The 20,895-nt window shown below is 43.4% G+C and overlaps 1 protein-coding gene across 1 annotated transcript in view; it reads left to right on the top strand.

The window, feature by feature from the left end:
* Positions 1-20,895, top strand: part of plxna4 (plexin A4) — a 205,782-nt gene that overhangs the window by 13,809 nt on the left and 171,078 nt on the right. Inside the window, exons 2-3 of the mRNA XM_031858799.1 lie at positions 8,851-10,202; positions 20,396-20,578. Of these exons, the coding sequence (XP_031714659.1) occupies positions 8,955-10,202; positions 20,396-20,578 (1,431 nt within the window). The 5' untranslated portion in view covers positions 8,851-8,954. The remainder of the gene's footprint in view (positions 1-8,850; positions 10,203-20,395; positions 20,579-20,895) is intronic.

Here is a 20,895-nt window from a genome sequence, read left to right as displayed (position 1 = left end):
TTCAAGCAAACTACGACTCATAATTAATTACATGGGCGAGAGGAAAAAAGGGATACTGGAAACCAGAGATGAGACCGAAAGAAAGGGGAAGGGAGGCAAAGAGGGAGGAAGAGAGTTGGGGGGTAGAGATTTCCCTCTCATGAAATAACAGAGGAGCTAAGGGAAAGCTGGAAGGAGAAGAGGTACAGGGAAGTAAGAGTGGATGGATGGAGGAAGAGAGGAAGGACGTGTTGGGACTTAAGATGGTGCCAGTCTGCAGCCGATGGAAGCGAGAGCTGATTTGTCTACACAGCCCTGCATTCCTGTCTACCCGTTAGCGTGGGGAATAAGGGAATAGGGAGAGAGAAATGGAAGACGAGAGAGAGCTAGAGGCTTTGAATTTGTTCTATGAAAGCAGCTGTCAGACAGTGCCTAGCAACACCATTTAAGAAGGATTCTTGGCTGCATTTATAGTGATTACAGTGAAATATCTGCCTTTTGATTCCGAATGAGCTTTTACGGCACATTGCTATAACTAGGGGGTAGTTCGGAAGGATGATAGAGAGGATATCTTCTTTGTTAACACAAAATATGTCATGTGTGCTTCTTCGTTAAAGATAGGTTAAATGGAAATATTAAAGCGCTGCTCCACTCTTCTCGTCCTTTAAAAAAACAAAATAAAAAACACTCCTTCTTAGAAAGGGATTGTTTTCAGCTGAATCTGTGTTGATAAGGTCTTTTGGTTTTGGTTATTGGTTTGTTATTCTAGGTTGTATACAGCTAATAAATGCAGATGAAGCTCTTTCGAGCCTAATCATTTTCTTGACATCCTTCTGTGTGATTACGCTCCCTAATGTTCCCTGATGAGTTGCTTGTGTGTTTCTTTGGATTCAATTTAGGATGACCGAGTTCTGACGGAGCTTCATTACGCTCACCCTTTTAAATGTCCCTCTGCTGTGTGTCAAGCACAGAGGCCCCGCCCATGCAGGAAGTCAGCCGCAGTCCGACCCAATCTGAGCGAGGCGCTGACGGCAGGCCAGTGGGCTCTTCAATAGTCTTCCTAATGACATTAGAGCCTCTTGATCTGCACTGGTGATAACACACTCCACCAATCTCAGCCTGCATCAGCACCAACTGCACAAAAGTCCAGCCCGAGCCAACAATGTGTGTGTGTGTGTGTGAAGTTTGTCCGTGTGTGTGTTAGAGTGACCTTACTTTGGAACCAAGGACTGTTTGAGTGCTGTACTCCCTCAAGGGCTCTGTCTTTCCCCAATCGCTTTGCAGTGCAGTAACGCCAGCAGAGGTATTATAACAAAAGACGCAATGCAGAGATTATTATTGCTGCACAGAAAACGTTCTGGAGGGGCCCGACTCCAGACAAATGAGCGTGTTCGAACCCCATCCTACTGAGGAGGTTTAGTAAGTCTCAGATGTGAGAAAGGGAGAGAGAAGGAGGGGCAAAAAATGAAAGCAATTCAGTGAAGAAAGGGGATGGGCAGATGTCGGCCATTCCTCTAAAATCCAGACGGGATGTCCATTTGGATCTTTGCCTAAACCCGTCCTTTAAAATGCTTTGACTGATTCTAGAAGAGCAAAAACGAGCGACGGAAAGATAACAAGAAACAAGAAACAATGGGAGCTTGACATACTTACACTGGATCAGTGATTCTTACATACTGTATCTGTTCACGACGCCTGCTTTGACTTTGCCCCTTTTCCTTACTGCCAACTTTTGACATTAACACAAAAGCAGCGTATTCAGAAAACACCAAGTAACCCAACAATTAACCTCGGGCTTTGCGGAGTTGTCAATATCATCAGTCTCTTTGGTGATTTGAAAGCCATTGTTTGCATATAATTTAATAGTGTAAATCGATGTGAACCAAACTCTGAAGTGACCGACGCAAACACTTCCGAATATGCAGTCAGTCATAGTTGGCACATACAGGTATTAAATATTGCTCCTGCTCAACGTAATATCAATCTGTCTGGTATAAACTCAGCGGACTGAACACGGAGAGATTTCCTTGAAAATTGTAGGTGCAGATTTTATAACTCAATACTCGCTTCAATAATTAAACACGATGTATTATTTGCAGCGCGTTGATGCACGTAAACACTGGGATGATTGCTACATCTGTAGTACATAATGTCAGTCTCCGGTTCTGTCGTTCATATGATATGTACCCCGTTGACACTGCAATCCAAAGGCTCTCTTTGTAATACCAACAGCTCCGCGGTGGATTAGACCTCCTAACCCTGATCTAGACAGGGTATCTGGTGACAGTAATCCATGCTGCTAATCCACGTCTTGATGTAACCAAGGACACCCCGCCTTCTCTCTCTCCATCCTCTCCGTCCTCCTTTTTTTTCTTCTCTGCTGCTGCTTTCCTGAGAGAGATGAGTGGGCCATCTGTTTAGTGTACCAGCAGGGGTTATCTTAGCCTGATGGGCATGTTGGACCTGACCACACCATCAGTACTTGTAGGCTTGTGCGTGTGTGTGTGTCATTGATATATCTGCAAAATGATTCTTTATTGTCAATCTTAATTTTCTCTTACTGTGCTCAACAATAATGATAATAATAGTTAATTTGCTTGTCCTTGTCATTCCCCTGAAAAGGCTTTTAGTTGCCCCCTCAAAAGTAGCTTTAATTATTGTGGAAGAATGAAAACAATTGTTAACAGCTCGCTGCTTATTTTACAGCAAGTAAAAGTATCACTACTTTAATCCCCTCCAGAAAAAGAGAAAATATTCGTTATGGAATAAAAGTGTTGTCGTATAATTTGCTTTTTTAAACCGAGACGATATGATTGCAAGATTAATCAAAAGGGTGTGCTTAGATTGCTGCTCATATTTACTTTAAACGCATGTTTGTCCGTGTTATTTAACCGTGTTTTCGTATTTGTACGTCATCTGATTCGTTATCCGAGCCCTGTTAGAGCGTTGGATTACTGCCTTTTTTTTTTTTGTGAGTGTCTGTGTTCATATGGAGACTTATGCTAATTAGTGCTTACGATTGAATACATTTTTGTGAGAGAAACAGTGCGTATATTCATGTGGTAATAATGAGTCATGAATCCTCCCGTCCTCTGTCCCTTGTTAATTCTCGTATTCCTGCAGGCAGACAGCACTGCATGTGTTGTTGTTTGGGTTCTCTCTTAGCTACAGCCTCTCCTGAGCTGCATGCTTAGATAGCAGAGGCATTTGCTTTTTTCCCCTCAAGCTGAAAAAGCCTCGGTTTAGTTTGCTCTAGTTTAATTTGTTTTTGCCAGTGTTGTAGTTTTGGGGGGGGGGCAGGCAGGTAGAGCAGGCAAAATGTACTTGTGTTGGTGCCAAGGTGTAATGCCAGTTGTGTGTGTGTGTGTGTTGCGGGAGGGGTGTTCCTGCCCTGTATGCTTGCTGTGTTTGTGTGTGTATTTTATTCCGGAGTGTCGGGTTGGAGTGTGTGTCTCGCTGTGTTGTGGGCTGGATGTTTGCGTGTATTTTGGCGAGCCTGTGCATGTGTGCATTTGTGATTGTGATTATGCTCTGTGAGTGCAGGGACACTGTGTTTTCCTCCAGTCACAGTGTGTGGCTGCGATGCAGAGTGACGCTTATTCTTCTGATCAGTGCCAGAGCTCAGCAGGGGAGGGGGTTGGTTGGAGGTTTGGGGGATTGGGGGTGGGGGGGGGGAGTGCTTCACCACTCCAGTCAGTACAGCCACTGATCTGGGACACGCATCTCTCTCTGCTTGTTTTCTTTTTATTCATCTGCCTCTGTGTCACTGTCTCTCTCTCTCTCTGTCTATCTTACTCTGGCTCCCTCACTCACTCATTTTTGCTCTCTTTTCTAACTTTTCTTTTCCCATGCAGAGTTTCCTAAATCAATACTTCCTGATCTTCTACAAATACTACTACGACTAGTCACAACCCAAATCCCTCCACCCAGGACCCATCGTATTCCAGACCAATAGCCACTGCAATCATTACAAAAGGGGTCTTCAATAAATGCATCTTGACAATCCCTTACAATAGGATCCCCTAGCTGCCAAGCTGACCTAGTGGCATTTAAGCAGTCGCATAAGAGCAGGTGCATAGCCTGAAGCAGTGTTCATGAGAGCCTTGAAAGTATTACGGCAGCAATCCACCACCCTGACCCTTGCCAGCTGATATCATATGTAAACCAGAAAATACACACAGCCGTGGCTGACAAAACCATTCCCAGTGTGCAAAAGTCACAATAGGGCCCTAGGTCTCAAAAAACAATAAAACAAAAATGCCAGCCACAACATGACCACGACTAGCTTCCATCCATCTATGCATCCAGTCATCATTCCCTCCTTCCCAAGCAGATAGACACAGTGTCTTGTAGCTGGAGCAAGACATGCTCTTAGCATCTCCATTGCCTCTCTGAAACCCCACTGACCGTTCTCCCCTCCCACTCTGCATGGCTGGGTCCTACTAAACATCCCTGTTCCTCTGCATTCTGTTCATTCACCTCCTTTCACCCCGTGACAGATTACCTTCGATAAGTGTGCCGTCTGTCTTTTTTTTTCTCTTAGTGAATATAAAGGATTATGTGTAATTACTTCTTACTCACTCACAATCTCCTAATCCCATTTGACTCAGTGTTTTATATGAATGTGGTAGTTATTTTTATACATTTTACACAATGAGAAGTTAAGCTGTTTACCAAAGACTTTGACAGTTTCTTCAATTCCAAGTCATTTCTTCAACATAAATGTCTCCCCTCCGTCAGACTATAACTAGCAGGGGATTATTTTGTCGAGGCATGCTTTTTTTTGTTGTTGTCTCCCCTCCAATTGTCATGTCTGGCCCCGGCTCTCCATTACACAATCATTGCCAAAGCAAAATGTCTCATGACATATCCATAATAGCGTTGCCTAATACTGTTGTCCCTGAAATTAGCTCTGCAGCATCAAAATACTTTTATCTGAGACAGAGCAATTTGTAGCAGTTGATCTGTGAACCCGACTTGGTGTTTGTGTCTCGTCTGAGGTTTTGAGCAATAATTTTGACAGCCAGACTAAATGGATGTGTTAGAGATGGAACAGAAAAACTGTCATCTGGCTCAGGGTGGAGGAGACGCATTTCATCTATCTGCCAACACATTTCTGTTGTGTAGCCATGATGATGCCACTTCACCTGACTTCTCTTTCTCTGACTTGTTTCCTCTCCTCTTCCTCTTTCCCCTGGAAAAATGATAATGCTCTTAATTAGTGAAGTCACATGTTGATATATGTAAATGCTGTTTATGTCTCCCTTTTAGGCTGTAGTTTTACAGTTATCACGTGATTCCTCCTGGCTGGCTGCCGGCAGCATTTAGGAACGCACAGAGAGAGCGAAACAGGAAAACAGAAACATCCCAATTATTTTCTAAAGACTGAGCTTAACACTCAGTTTGGAGTCTCATGGATGGAGTCAAGGCACACAAACACAGGGTTGTTTTTACCCATAGTTCCAGCGATACTGGAAGTGCATTTTGGGAAAAGAATGTGGTGCTAATCATGAATTAATTAGCACACTTTGATGTCTATAAGGCTGTATATGTGTGTGTGTGAGTGTGTGTGTGTGTTTTGATATTTGAATAAATCTTGCAGCTAGCAGTCCGCTACACACTTGGGTCACGGACCTTGAAGCACCAGCTACTTTTTGCATCAGCCTCATTTTTGGCTGGCCTGTGGATGTTACACATTTGCACAACTAACTAAACTCCATCAGTCATCGCAAGCATAATTAATCATTTTTATAAAGTAAATAAACTATTTTGACAACTTAATTAGAATTTCTTTTTTTTACTGTAATGCTGTTATTTTCACTTCTTCCCAAGCATCATCACCAGTATCGCTCCTTATTTCGATATGCTTATGCAAAAGGCATGTACTAATTGCACGCAACTTGATAAAGATAAATGTGTTTGAATAATCAGTCCGTGTGTGTGATCTGATGTGTAAATCCTCAGAACCAAAGCATGCCTTAATTAATGGCGCTTGATGATCAGCAGGCAAAGGCAAATAGCAACTAAACGAGCTTGTCCCCCCCCCCCCGTCAGGAAGGATAATTACATTTCACCAACAGATTCATGTGTCAGACACACTGCCATTTCAGAGTACCACTGATGAGAGTAAATGTTGAGAGTAAACTATTATTTCTCAAGGGGGACTACTGGGAGGCTTTCTTTTCTATTTTGCGTTTTGGATGTGAGCTGTGTTTGAGTGTAATGTTTAAACGCATGAGGATAGGTGGATGTGAAGGTGGTGTAAGAGCCTCCCCCTCCGTTTCTCGCGGTGTCTCATGCCCTTCTTTTCCCTCTTGGTCCCCTTCCGTCTTCCTTCCTTCCTCTCTATTAATAATAATGCTGAATAAAGTTGTCTGGGTGTTTCAGAAGAGCACTTTGTTATGGCCATCCCTTACGCTAGCTAAATGAGAGGTGGGAGCTCCAGTGCCGTTCCCTTATGTGAGATTAATATGCAGCTCCCCTTTTTTATTTTTAACATTATGGGCTCACTGCCCTGCCATAACTCCTCAAGCAGCAGCAGCAGCTTCCACTAGCTCTTACTCTAAACCTCTCTCTTACACTCTCTTTCTCTTTGGTGGGTGGACACAATAACAGAAACCCCTTTCAGTGCAATTGCACAATTTGGTGAATGTGGTAATGTCATTTTTTATTTTTTTTTCCAGACTGCCGAATGTGTAACTCGGCACTTCACTTTTGCGACATTGTTTTTTGGGGTTTAGTTACTTACCAGAACATCATTGTTGTACGTCACAAAATTTGTATTTACTGCAGTTTCTGTTATGATATAAGTGTTTCTATTATTATGTCCACAGCCTGTAATTCCCGACCCCTTTTCTCTCCCTTCACCCTCCTGCCTTACGCCTGCGTAATGATCGCTCTTTGACTCTCACTCCTCCGTAAACAAACACACGCGCGCACACCTGAACACACACACACACACACACACCTGAACACACGTCACCTTTTCTATCGCTGTATCAGTTTTCATCCCTCTCATCATCCTCTCTGGTCCTCTTATCATGTGTGGAGAGGCTGTCTGCTCTGTTCTTTCTCTCTCTCTCTGCCTGCCAGCAGATGGAGGGGAGATTGGTAAGATTGCAGTGAGGTTGCGTTTGTCGCCACCACAACTTGCTTGGATATGAAGCTGAGATGAGATCTGTGGCTGGATGATGCCAGGTTGCTCCACCATTTATGGGTGCAAGCGTTCATACTGATTATAGTTAAAGTTAAAAAAGTTTTTAGTGTCAAAATGACAAGGTTATTATAATGGGATAATTATAATTGGAATGTTAAGCCTAGATGGATGAAGTGAAACATTTTTTTATAAATAATTCTTGCCTTTTTTTCAGCCATGACAAAAACATTTTTTTGTGACTGAAAATATTTACTTTTTTATTTTTTACAACAATATAAAAATAATAAAAATACATTGTTGTATTTATTGCTTTGAGCTAAAACACAACCATGGCCGTAAAGCTGTCTATTTTGCTGATTGAGATGAAACTCTCGCATAGCGCTACTATGGCTGACACTAAAAGGTTTTTCCTGTCTTCGCCCTGTACCTCTCGCACAGCAGCATACAGATCGTCATAAATTAAATTTGGAAAGAAGCAATGTTGGTTAACACCTTGATCACAACTGCAAACCCTCTGTCTGCTGTTTTCCTCTGGATTTAAAGTTGTTGTTAGACAATTTTATATTTTTCCGCAAAGAACAAATGGAAGAAAAGTATCTGATTATTGTATTTTTACGTGATAGTGATATGGGTTGACCCCACCAGGATGACACTGTGGCATTCTAGTGCAAAATATGATTTGGATTAGTGTTGCAGGACGTTCACTCTTGCGTGTTTCTGTGTAAAACTAATATCTGGATACTACCCAGGTGAACACCACTCATAATACCCAGTTGCCGTTGGAGAGGTCTCATGAGCAGGCGACACACGCGTGGGATCACCATGTTTACAGGAAATGCAGTCATTTCCCCTTGATGATCTGTGCTGGTGTGTGTCTTATGCTGGGTGCTGAGCTTGCATGCAAAACATTCACTAAATTGCCATGGTTTTACATGTGTTGTGTGTGTGTGGATGCCTGTCTGCTATGGCTGTGTGTGTGTGTAATGCTGAGACTTTGCAAATGACTAAGGACTGTAGGGAAGCTTATTCTGCAAACACTTGCATTTCCCCCCTAATTATTCCTCTTCTGCTCGTAAAACTCCTACTTTGTGTGTGTGTGTGTGTAGGTAAGTGTAGTTATGTTAAAGCGAGAAAGAAGGTCCTTTTCTCTCTGCTAGCAGTGTCAGCAGGTGAGCTGCCCTATTGGGAGAAAAGAGAGAAATTGCCAAAGCATGCAAATTGCTACTCCAAGGGGAGAATCAATTAGGTGCATAGCGGCTGGAGCAGAAAGGCGAGGAGGGGTGTGGATGGGCAGGGGTTCATGCAGTGAGATGGTGCGGAGCCATGCTGATCACCTCCTCTGAGACGATGCATTACTCCTCCTCTTCTGTCCCCTTCCTCAATCCATGCACTGATCCTATTGGCTAAAGCTCTCCCTGCACAATGTCTTTTAAACCTCGACTGAGCCTCGGCCTCATTCCTTTTCCTCTCTCTAGCCCACTTCTTTTCTAATTATAGATGGTGCTAAAGTCTCAAGTGTGTGGCCTCTTCACCTGTTTTCCTCAATATTCTTTGTAGATGCTCTGCTTTAAACTGTGCCAGATCACAGTCTTCATATGCATGATGTTTATCCATCAATACCATGTGATTGTTGCCTTGAATGTGTAGTCATGTGTTTGTGCTGTTTACGTTCATGTTGCTGTTGTTCACTGGGTTTTGTCTCTTCCCTCTTTTAGGTTCATAATGTCCTCCATCTCAAGAAAGGCTTGATCCTGATTGGCCGACAGTACTGGACTGTGCCTCCCTCCCTCTCCTCACCACTCCCAACCTCAGAACAGCCATGACGTCCCTCACCAGGACACGGACCTTCTTTTTTGTATGCTGCTTCCTGTCCAGTCTGGAGCTTCCTGTGACGTCACAAACAGTGGTGCAAGCCCCACAGGCTCACAGTGCCGGCTCCCAAGTGATCACAGCATCCCTTCAGGAGGAGGAGGAGTACGCATCATTTCACGCTGAGAACCCTGCATGGACATTCAACCATCTGGCAGTGGACTATCGCAATGGCAATGTATATTTGGGAGCCGTTAATCGCATATATAAACTGTCCCCGGGCTTGGAGGTCCAGGTGTCCCACGAGACTGGCCCAGATGAAGACAACCGCAAGTGCTACCCACCACGTATCGTCCAACCCTGCAGTGAGCCGCTATCACTCACCAACAATGTCAACAAGATGCTTCTGATGGACTATCGGGAGAACCGGCTGCTGGCATGTGGCAGCCTCTACCAGGGCATCTGCAAACTCCTCCGCCTAGACGACCTTTTCAAACTAGGAGAGCCCTTCCACAAGAAGGAGCACTACCTCTCTGGCGTCAATGAGAGTGGCTCTGTATTTGGCGTCATTGTGTCATATAGCAATACCTCTCCGGACATGCTGTTTGTAGCCACAGCAGTGGATGGCAAGCCAGAGTACTTCCCTACCATCTCTAGCCGCAAGTTGACCAGAAACTCGGAGGAGGATGGCATGTTTGCCTACGTCTTCCATGATGAGTTTGTGGCCTCTATGATTAAGATCCCCTCAGACACCTTCACTGTCATCCCAGACTTTGACATATACTACATCTATGGCTTTGCCAGTGGGAACTTTGTCTACTTCCTGACTTTGCAGCCCGAAATGGGGAATGGGCCAACCACTGGATCCTCCTCTACCGGTCGAGAACAGGTCTACACCTCCAAGATAGTCCGCCTTTGCAAGGACGACACCGCCTTCAACTCCTATGTGGAGGTGCCTGTTGGATGCATTAGTGGCAACGTGGAGTACCGATTACTGGAGGCGGCCTACCTGTCCAAAGCTGGTGCCATCCTGGCACGTTCACTAGATGTGGCACCGGACGATGACGTTTTGTTTGCCGTTTTCTCAAAAGGCCAGAAGAGGCGTCCGCGCCAGGCCTCGCAGGACTCTGCACTGTGTGTCTTCTCTCTGCGGAAGATCAATGAGAAAATCAAGGAGAGGCTGCAGTCGTGCTACAAAGGAGAGGGCACACTGGACCTGGCTTGGCTCAAAGTCAAAGATATTCCCTGCAGCAGTGCGGTGAGTACTCCTAGAACACACACACGCACATATTTGTGACTTCCTCCCACATTTATAGACACAATTTTATTGAAAGTACTGGGGAAATATATACTGTATTGGTAGTTTCCTTTTATTCCACACGTACTTTGCGTGCACACATTCCTGACTGTAACATGAATTACTGTATTCAGAACAAACTGCACCAGAACAGCAGGTGTCCAGCAGTTCTGTGTTAAGTAGAATTTATCACACCCATTCAGGAGAAAAGAGTATTATATGAGACTGCATTCGGGAAACTAAACCCTGACGTCTTGTTATTGTTCTAATTGTGTGTTACTGAGGGACACTACAGGTGAGTCCCTCTGAAGGAAAATCAGTTGTGGACATGCTCCCAATGTTACTTTAATGAGCCCCGGCTCACTGCGGGAAACCTTAATGAACACTCTCGGATGAGTTTGTGCTCCATCCCTTTTTGATGAGATATTACGCATCCGCTGCCTCTTTTAATCCACTCACCCTTTAAACAATGCAGCCGAATGCTCAGCCAAATTACCATAATTCCAATCTCCATAACAGCATTACAAATTCAGTGATTCAGCTCATTTGATTTCTCACTTTGTGCACATAAAAAACAAGGTTAAATTGGGTGTTACGTGTTTTAGACCACCTTCGCAAGCAGCCAAAGCCATTTTTGTCTTGATCTCATTACGCAGTGTGCATTTGTTAGTTAACATGTTCCTCTACATGAGTCATGTGCTCACTTGCCAATTTCAAGTTCGGAGGGGTGTAAATAATGGGTTCAAATACAAGACCACTCTGAAGAGGTCCGTTTTTTTAACGTGTAGATCAATTAATGGTGTATTGTTGGAAATGGAAGATTATGCAATGTCATTTTTTGGAGTCACAAATTAAATAACATGATGTGGGAAAAAACGTACTTTTATTCCAAGAGCCACAACAGAAAATGTATGTAGCCAGAAATACTTCGAACAAGAATGTGATCTCCTAGTCGTGGCCATATTTCAGAAACATAAATTTGATCCTCTCACTGCGCCTCAGTCCATATTGTTCTGACCTTAGCCATGCTCTATCTCAAGCCATTATGAAGTTGACCCTCTCTTGTGTTTGGTTCGGGAATCGCTGTGTTTATCTATTAATCCGTCTCTGGCGCGGCACACGTGCCGCGGCGCCTTTGTCTGCTGCTTGAGGGCCTGATAAATCACGCCCGGGGTGGAGCTGTCAGCGGCGAGAGGAAGTGTGAGGGAGCGCACCGGGGTTAGCGCTGAGGAATGATGCCATTTCAGCGCGCGCCGCAGTATCGCCATCGCCACTGCATAACTTAGACCCTGCTGAACAAGTGACGGTGGACTCTGCAGGAGATAGATGAGTTGTGACACACACACACACACACACGTGCCATCACACTTGTAAGTATGGCTACTGCAGAGATAGGCATGGTGGCGTTTAAAGGCGGAGAGAGGCTTTTGATAAAGTGTGATAATGGCAATAAATAAATTGTTATCTGCAAGGCTTATTGAGTCATTTAATTAAATGTAGATCAGATAATTCTAGGTTGTTTTAGAGTGGAGTTAATGCTACAGCCATTAATCAGGAGTCATATTTAAATACATGGACACACATAAATCAGGGGCCCATTGCTTAAGATAAAGAGTTGTGGGCAAACATAACTCCCATCTCTCGTGTGTTTCTCTGATGGATGGTTGGTGTCTCCAATATCCCATGGTTGATTTTTTTTTTTTTATGAATCGTTGGTTGTTAGTCACTGATTAATTCCTTTGGCGCTTTAAATGATGCATGACTCGGAGCGCCGTGTTTCTAATATCATCAGAAGTGGAGTTTAAACTCCTCGTTCACATCCTCTCTATTCTGTTTCCCTTTGGTGGAGAGAGCCAACATAGACACAGTACACACCCATGCTCACTCTTTATTGAAAACACCAAACAACCAGAATATTTTGGACGTCGGAGTGCTTTCATCGCACTCATAAGACACTCCGATTGAGTTATCACACAACCACATACTGTACTATACAGACCTTGCAGCTTTGCAAGAGGACATTGTTTATTGTAGTGGTCAGTGTTCACTTGGCGCAGCAACACAACCAGTTTTGTATTTGTTGGAGATACAGTTGACCTAAACTTGTAGAAGATAGAAATGTATGAAAACCCAAATCGACTGAATTGACTGAAACCTCTATAGGTGGAGATATGACTTTTTTGGAATGAGACATAATCAAATCATCAAAGTAGTGATATGTTGAAGGACACAGGCCTGAGTAGGACAGTGTTAACACTCACTCCCGTTAGGCCTTTGTTGCTTTACATCATCTTTAGGAGGCTTTTAGTCGGAGTAGGTGAGATGGAAAGAGGGAGAAGTTGTGAAGAAAAAGTATGCGCAGAGAGTGATATGATGGGTGAGGGAGCAGTCGAGAGGATATAAGAGAGTGAGTGAGGGGGGGGGGGAATGCTTCTTCTCTCCCCCAAATGGCCACGCTTGGCTGAGCCACATAATGCATGCTCAACAGTATAAGTCTGCAAAAGGCCTGCATCCATAGATCATTGTGAAGTGGCATGTGACCTATAAAAAAAACCACTGCCTGCTCCCTCCATGTTCACTGTGTCAGCAGAAAAAAAACAGAACAACAAAACAGCGGGATCGCAATAAATTCACACTCTGCTCTCTTCTCTCTCATCCTTGCTTCGTTGCTCACCGCCTGTGCCGCTCTTCTCTCCTTTTGCCCGTCCTTCTCCTCGTGTTCTTATAGAAATAGTTGCCGGCGTCCCTTCTTCTCATTCCGTTGTGCTTCCCCCTCCTCGAGTCTTTTCGTCCCCTTTATTTCATCCTCTAATGCCTCCCATAAGCACAGGGTGAAGTTTTGTCTCTAACCCCCCCCACCCAAACATGAACAAGAGAATTACAAGGTCGCCTGTAAGTCCCTGACAGGCCACGGCCATCCTCTCAACCCTTCTACTAATGATCATTAATTATATGTCATTAACTAACACGCCACGGGCCATTCTTCCACATTTGTCATGTGCTATCGACTTCACATTCTGAATTCACTCCAATTAATTAGATTATTCTACTCGGCCGCTGCTGTTTCTTTGAGTCTTTTCCTTGATCTCTCTCACGGTCCTCCCGACACACACTCATCCACGGCGCGTTTCATCCTTCACTTGAAAAGAACTTTTCCAATATGACATTCTGTGTCTTCCCACCGATGCTCGTATTTCACGTTATCGACTCTTTTCTGTCTTCCATTTTCCTCCGTGTTTGACCAACCTTTGAATGATGTTGTCTCCAGCGCTGACCGTCTCCATCCCTCCTCCTCCTGATTGCGGAGCTTAATCAGTGGCTGGCTGCTGCTGCTGATGAGTCAGTCTAGGCCACATCCTCAGGAAGGGAAAGGCTAGTAGATTCATTAAGAACATCCAGACTGCCCCCCCCCCCCCCCCCTCTTCACCCCACTCCATCCACATATCCGCTATCCTGCTTGCTCGCTAATTAAATCTCCATACATGATACCACTCGCTAAAGGTCAGAATCCATCACAGTATCATTATTCTGTGATTAAACAAATGTCCTCCACTTCCTACACTATACTCTGCTGGCTGCGCCTCACCTAGAAACACGGACTGACTTGGGTGCCTTCATTTCTCTGCCATGTTATTTTTGTCTTTTGTTGAGCTGTTGAACAACTCTCTTTTCCCACCACCTAATTCCACTGAGTACTGTACAATACTTAAAAAGTAATTTAGAAAAATACATGGATTTACCAATGAAATTGACCAAGCTATTTCAAATGCAATTCGGTCTGTATTAAATATTTTGAAGCTTTGCATGTCTGTTCATTCAGTTTAAACCCAGTATTTCTGCACAGTTGCAGATAAAGATCAGGCTACACAATTATTATTCGTATTATACTATTTGTAGAATTAGATTCCAGTAGGATTGTTACCGACTCGTGAGATCTAAACATTTCCAATAACTCCCAAGCGGTGTAAGTCCAAAGGTGAAAATGTAGTCATTTTCAAATTTCCCAACATGTTTGTATCTGACAAAATATTCCAACTTCAATATATTTGTTAACATTTAATCTTTCAAAAACTACATTTTTTTTCCTGCTGTCAAAAAACTTGCGCACCTATATTAACAGGGTGGTCTAGCAGCAATCTAACGGCACCATAAATTACATTTATATATCCACTAAAAGAAAAACAAACTTATTTTAAACATTATTTTAGGGTGATGGCATCATCAAACATGACAACAGACATTCAAAGCTTCATTTGAAAACGTTAATAGTAGCTTCAAATGTAAAAATATCAACTACAACAATTAATACAATCAATCCTACATACATCATAGTCATGCATTTTGTTGAATAGGTCTTGAATTTCTGAGTTTAACTGTATGACATTATGCTAAAAGATATCTCTAATATGTTTTCCATCAACATAAATGCAACACACTTAAATGTGATGCAGTCCAATTTAACCCCCCCACTAATAACATCCTGACAAATGACCATCAACTTCTCTCTCGCACAGCATCAACCAAACGGAAATATGAAAAGCTGCATTGGATTGCGATAATACGGCCGACTTGTTTTTCTCAATTTATTTTGTTTATCACTTGAATAAATACAGTGTTTGGTAGAAAACTAGACGGTAATGCCTAGTAATCATTCAAAAATAAATAATGAACGATTTTCTGCCAGTGCACAGTGACACGGAAAACATAGGTTAGTGAGTCATCCGACACGTCTCTCTCTTTATGATATTGAGTTCTATTTTCAGCTCCTAATTTGATGTATTCCAGCAGTTTGTGTATTCCCTTCTTTTTTCTTTTTGCTTCCCAGTTTGATTGTTTTCCCTACCCAATATTTATCATTTGTCGTAGTGGCTCAGCTAATGGTTGGCAGGTGCAAGCATCTGCAAACATGAATTAACAACATATCACAGACTTATCAAAGCCTGCCTCCTCACATTGAAACCTGCCAAATAAATCAATTCAGGCACGTCTTGAGAAGTATATCTACAGCCATATTCATACACACTTCAATATACGCATATTTGATCCCTTTTCAAGCATTATTTGATATGAATGTGCACTGAATCCGACTATCATTCCCCATTTTTAGTTGTGTAACTGCACTGATATGCCAAGATTGATGGCACGTCTTCCCTGAGATGACGTTTCGGGCATTGAACCAGTCCTGTGTGTGTGTGTGTGTGTGTGTGTGCGCGCTATATATTCTTTCTTTTTTCAGTCTTAATTATTGTGACTGGCTTTCGAAAAACAGTTCCCAAGGCGCCATGCAAAGGGGAAGTTAAATCTACTYGGTGACGGGGCTCGTACTCTGCATCGACACTTCAGCATTCAAACTGACTTTTGAGCATGATTCAGTCAATGATGCAAAAAAGACTGACTCTTGTGGAACGCCCTGTGGATGCCTTAACTAAATGACAAAGAGCACCGACCTCCAGCCATCAAAAATGGATTCACAATGACTCCTGCTCTTACCACGACAATGAATTGCACATTAGTTTTTTTTAGTTTAGCCTTTTTCATAGGAATGATATTGCTGTTTATCATAGAATATGCTCTGTATCCATGTTCCTTTCTCTTAAAACAGCCATTCATCTTAACAACACACTTGATTCGACAAAAGTTACAGGAATGAGAGTAAAGAATGCAGGCAGGTAACAAATCTGGTAACAAATGCTCCAAACAAGCAATGAGGGCCGATATTACAACCCACAGTGAAAACACACAACTATAAATACACTGAAACTAATTAGACAACAATACACAGGTGGGCAGGCAGGAGGACAGGCTGAAAGCTGATTGATGGTAGAAACAATTGGACCGGGGCTGTTGATGAGGACAAATTAAACACAGATGATTCCCCGAAAAAGGGAGGGAGAACCACAAAGACATCGAAGTAAAACAAATGGAACACTTAAGGCAGAGAACTTTAAAATAAAACAACCACTGTGAGCTCAACATTCTCCGACATGTATTGATTTACTTCAAGTGAGGACTGTTTCGGCAGGAGTCATACAGCCAATGTTTTCAATGTTAAGTTCAATGTTGACATGTCTTACAATGAACACTGCGAACTCATTTAAAGCGTGGCATGATTTTCTAGTGCTGCCAATCACCCTGGCAGGTCAGTCATTTTGCACAGTAGGCGAGAGGAAATACTGGATGTCGAAGCGGCTAATTAAACGGAGAGAACCACTAGGATGTATTTTTTTTTTATTTTCCTCCTCCAGTCTTTCTTTGTAAGGGAAGTTCTGCCATGTAATCACCCGTAACTCTGGTAAAACAATCAACCAAATGTTGCATCAAGACTTTATTTAAAAAAACAAGATGCAGAATGACAAAAGATTGGGGAAGAAAGTCATCGAAACTGCCACATGGAGTATAATAATGCATTAAAGTGGAGTAGCTAGTGCAAGAAAATGGACTCTTTAGAGCCTCCAACGGTTGAGCTGCGACGTGAAGCGAAACGTCTCTGCGGTTTAATGCGTGTCATTAACTTTGTGAACTCGCAGCCAATGGAACGTGCACCTCACAACAGCGCAGGCCCAGATTAGGCCGTACATCAGAGAGCGTCGGAGAGCGGATCTCTTTCAGTCCCCGCTAATCGCGTAGAGCAACTCTCGCTGCCCCCTCTCATTCTCTCCACTCTGTATCTGCTGATCCCTCTGCACAGTCCAGAAGAGAGCTCCCTTTGTGCCGGTGCTGGCAGGCCAACAGAAGTAGAGCGATGGATATGGGTGAGAGTGACCTGATTCTGCCTCGGTGCCTGGCCTCCGCCCAAATACAGGGACTCTGCTCTCCTGTCCCTCTGTCTGTGGGCTGAAATACCTTCCACACCTGAGCAGGAATCGAGTTTGTAGCTTGAAGTCATTCGAGTTCTCAGTCCCTAGTTTGTACACATATTCAGATGCGACACCCGTACCAGTAGTAATTTGTTTCAGGCGTATATCAAAGGGACGTATGCAGTATGTTATCAATCACGTATGCGTGAGTCGTTGGCACTTTTGTTGAGTCCTACAAGAATTCATAATTTGTGTCTGTGCAGAAGTTAATAAAATCAGATCTCCACATGCAGACGGTGTCTGCCAATGGTTGGACAAATTGCAAAGCACTGGCTATCGGACGTTAGGCAGAAATGGTTGAGAGAGAGAATAAGTGAAAAAATGGAAACCGTCTCCGTTGGAAAATGCATTAATGAGATGGGTTGAGAGAAAGAAAAGGGGCATAAAGTGTGATAGAAGCTGTGACAGCGGTGTCATATTGGCAGACGATGTCATGGGCTACATTGATGTTATTTGGTATTTTGACTAGAGACGTCTTTGGCATCGCAACTACAAATGTCATGTTTTGCTGGTGGCGTAATGAAAATGTGGCTGCTTCCTGAAAGGGCTGACAGACGAAGTATATTTCATTAGATTGCAGAATGCGGGACAGAGATGGCAGCTATGATTGGCAACCAGTAGAAATAATACAGCATGTCGGTGGCGAGAGATGAAAACACACGCACATGCACACACACACATTTTCACACGTATAAAAGCAGCCTCTTCGTGAACATACATCACCCACCACTTACGCAGACACACGCGTGTGTTGACAGAAACTCACAGATAATGTGAAGTGATTTTTTTTAATGACGAAAACCACTCTTACTCTTTTGGAAAAGTAATCAATCTTTGCACCTTTTATCATCCTTTGAAGCGGCATTCAATCACAAAGGCTCCAAATACTACAAAGTACTCCATTTTGCTAGTGATGGGCCGTGTTAACCTTTGAACTCTGGGACGTTGAGGCTACTTTATAACTGATGGCAACACAGAGAGGCTGTTTCTTTCTGCAACAAAAACACGGGAACTTAACGAATGCACGTAGAGAAACCGCTCCACTGGTGAATGGAGAAACATACAGTAAGTGGACACCACACTGGAGACCGGTGTTGGCTTGTTATACATCAGAAAGGAGAAACAATTGTGTTGATTATGAATAGTTGCCTCAAAGAGGGGGGACGGGTTAGCAGGTACTGTGATTTCATACGGTGACGCTGGTTCTCATCAGAGCACCATCTATCTGGCAGTGAGACGCCACATGAAGGACCTGTACAGAGTGTACATTCACGACAACAGCTCATTCTCAAAAGGTTGGAAGAGGAGGGGCAACGAGAGGGTGGTGAATTGAAGGAAAAATTGTCCACTTAAGTTTCTTTTGTGCACCAATATTCATCATTGTTGACTCACTTTGGCATTTCAGCATTGGTATTTGTCATCTCTCCTTCCTCCTTCCTGTCCTTGTCCTTGCTGCATTTTGTCCTCATCTCAACCCTCTAACCATATGACATGATCTTGACCCAAATTCAGGTCGTCTCTATCGATCACTCGTACCATTTTGTATATAACCCCGTGTGTAGCCAGAAGCTCATTGTGGTCCCGACCAGCCATGTTCCATTTGTCTAATGAAAGCAGGCCTCATATTTCTTCTGGGGCTCAGTCTGAGGCTTCTGATGATGATGATGATGATGGCCTTTAGTGAAAGGTTGTGAGGAGACACTTGGTGCTTGCGAGATTGATTGAAAGCCCAGGGGGTGCATTTCCAAGAGTAAAAAAAACAGAAAATAAGACATAAACTAAAAGACCCTCTGCTCCCCCCCCCCTTCCCCACCAGAGCACACCACCTCTGACAGCTCAAACCACTAGACAACTGTAGATTTGAAATGGTTCGATAGGTTTAAGCCAAATGAAAGCCGAGATGTTTTTGGTGGATATTCTCTATTTTCTTCTAAAAATGGATATTCCTATTTTAGGCCCAGGTAATTTGCCATTAGCTAAAAAGTTAGACGTTTTGCTTCACTTGACATGTTTTGAGTTAAACATGAATTAAATTTCGGCTAACCTTAGGTAATTATAAGCCAAACACATTACCAATGCCTAATCATTCATATCAGACCGGTACTGATCATAACGTCTTACAAAGGCTTCATTTGTACACTCCAATCAATCTGCAAGAAATTGCGTTTCATCAAGTCATTACAATAACACTTGTGCTTAATAACTCAAACCCTCCATCTCCCCTTACGGGTGATGTTTTCTGTGCGTTTTGAAAGAACATAACGGCAGTGTCAACTGCCAAGGCCTCTCTCCCAATAGCTACCCACCACTTTGCTGAGCTATTAATCAAGAACGATGTCTGCCTCAGTCCTGAAGCCAGTGTTTCAAATCCATCCACACACACACACAGAATAATGACCAATCCCCAGCACCATTATTCTCTTATCAAAACCCATGTCATTCTGCCCACAGTGACTGCTATGAATATCGCCCCGGCAAGGTAAAACACATGCATGCAAACATAAAATGTAGAGAGGCACAATACATGAAACACACCTATCTGCATTTAATAAGAAAATCACAGCAGCATGTCCACACAGAAAGAAAAAACAGATCAACCTCCATCAAGAGAATTCAATGCAATTCAATTCAGATGAATTGCAGTGATTTGCCTCGGTGTGATGATGCAGCTTTTTTTTTTTTTTTTCTTCGATTTCACTCCGCTCACTTTGAATCTTTTCACATTGAATATCTTGCCGCTCTGGCATTTCTGTAGTAGCCGTAGCGTTGGGTGGACAGTGGGGAATTGTGCCTGACAGAGCACCCTCTGGCACTATTACAGAGCTAGAGCCTGACTGCACTCTTCTTCCATCTTCATCTCGCTCTTACTTCTTTCCACATTTGCCGTTTCTTGCATTTGGATCGGCAGACGCACACATGCATACAAATGCTCGCATAGACTTTCACGTACAAACGGTTTCTCCTTTGACCTCCCCTCTATAATGTCTGTCCGTTTAAAGAAATACATCCATATACAAAATATTCTCATTTGCATTAATGTTGAATTAACTCTTTACTGTTTATCAGACCAGGTATAGGTTTATATCTGGATAGCCATGTTGGATACCACTATCAGACTCTCTGCCTGACTTAACCCAAACCTCCCCCACTTAAGACCTTTGTGGCATGCAGCGCCATCCCAAAGAAGAATTCATGAAGTGCTGGCCTAAGCAGTGGCCTTCGTGTTTGTATTTCTCGTACTAACGAGGGAAAGTGAATCTGATTTGTGATGTATTCTCCTCCTCTTCTCCACCGCAGCTCCTGACAATTGACGACGACTTTTGTGGCCTCGACATGAACGCGCCGTTGGGCGTGTCCGAGATGGTGCGCGGGAAGTCTGTATTCTCCGACGCCGTTGACAAAATGTCCTCCGTCATCGCGTACGTCTACAAAAACCACTCGCTGGTCTTCGTGGGCACAAAAAGCGGACGAGTCAAGAAGGTAAGGAGCGGGAATGCAGCGTGAACGGTAGCGGAGATGGCTGAAGTGATGGAGGCAGAGATTTGGTTTCTCTCTTTGAGAATGTGGAGTAAGGGCTGGGAATTGGGGACTGCTGGATTGGATGAAGGATAGTAGTAGTAAGGCAGATTGACTTTCAGACAAATCAGCTGAGTCGGCTGCATTTGCAGAGGGGGAAGAGGTGTGTGTGTGTGTGTGTGTGTGTCAATGAAAGAGAGGGAGAGTGAACGGAGGAATTGTGTGTACTTCAATGTGGAGAGAATTTAAATGTGCCTGTGTGGGTTTTGAGGGGAGGTAGG

Source organism: Anarrhichthys ocellatus, unplaced genomic scaffold (genome assembly GCF_004355925.1).
Source record: "Anarrhichthys ocellatus isolate YVR2014 unplaced genomic scaffold, GSC_Weel_1.0 scaffold21, whole genome shotgun sequence".
NCBI classification, from domain to species: Eukaryota; Metazoa; Chordata; class Actinopteri; order Perciformes; family Anarhichadidae; genus Anarrhichthys; species Anarrhichthys ocellatus.
Note: the sequence above shows the minus strand (reverse complement) of the source record. Positions and strands in the feature narration are given on the sequence as shown.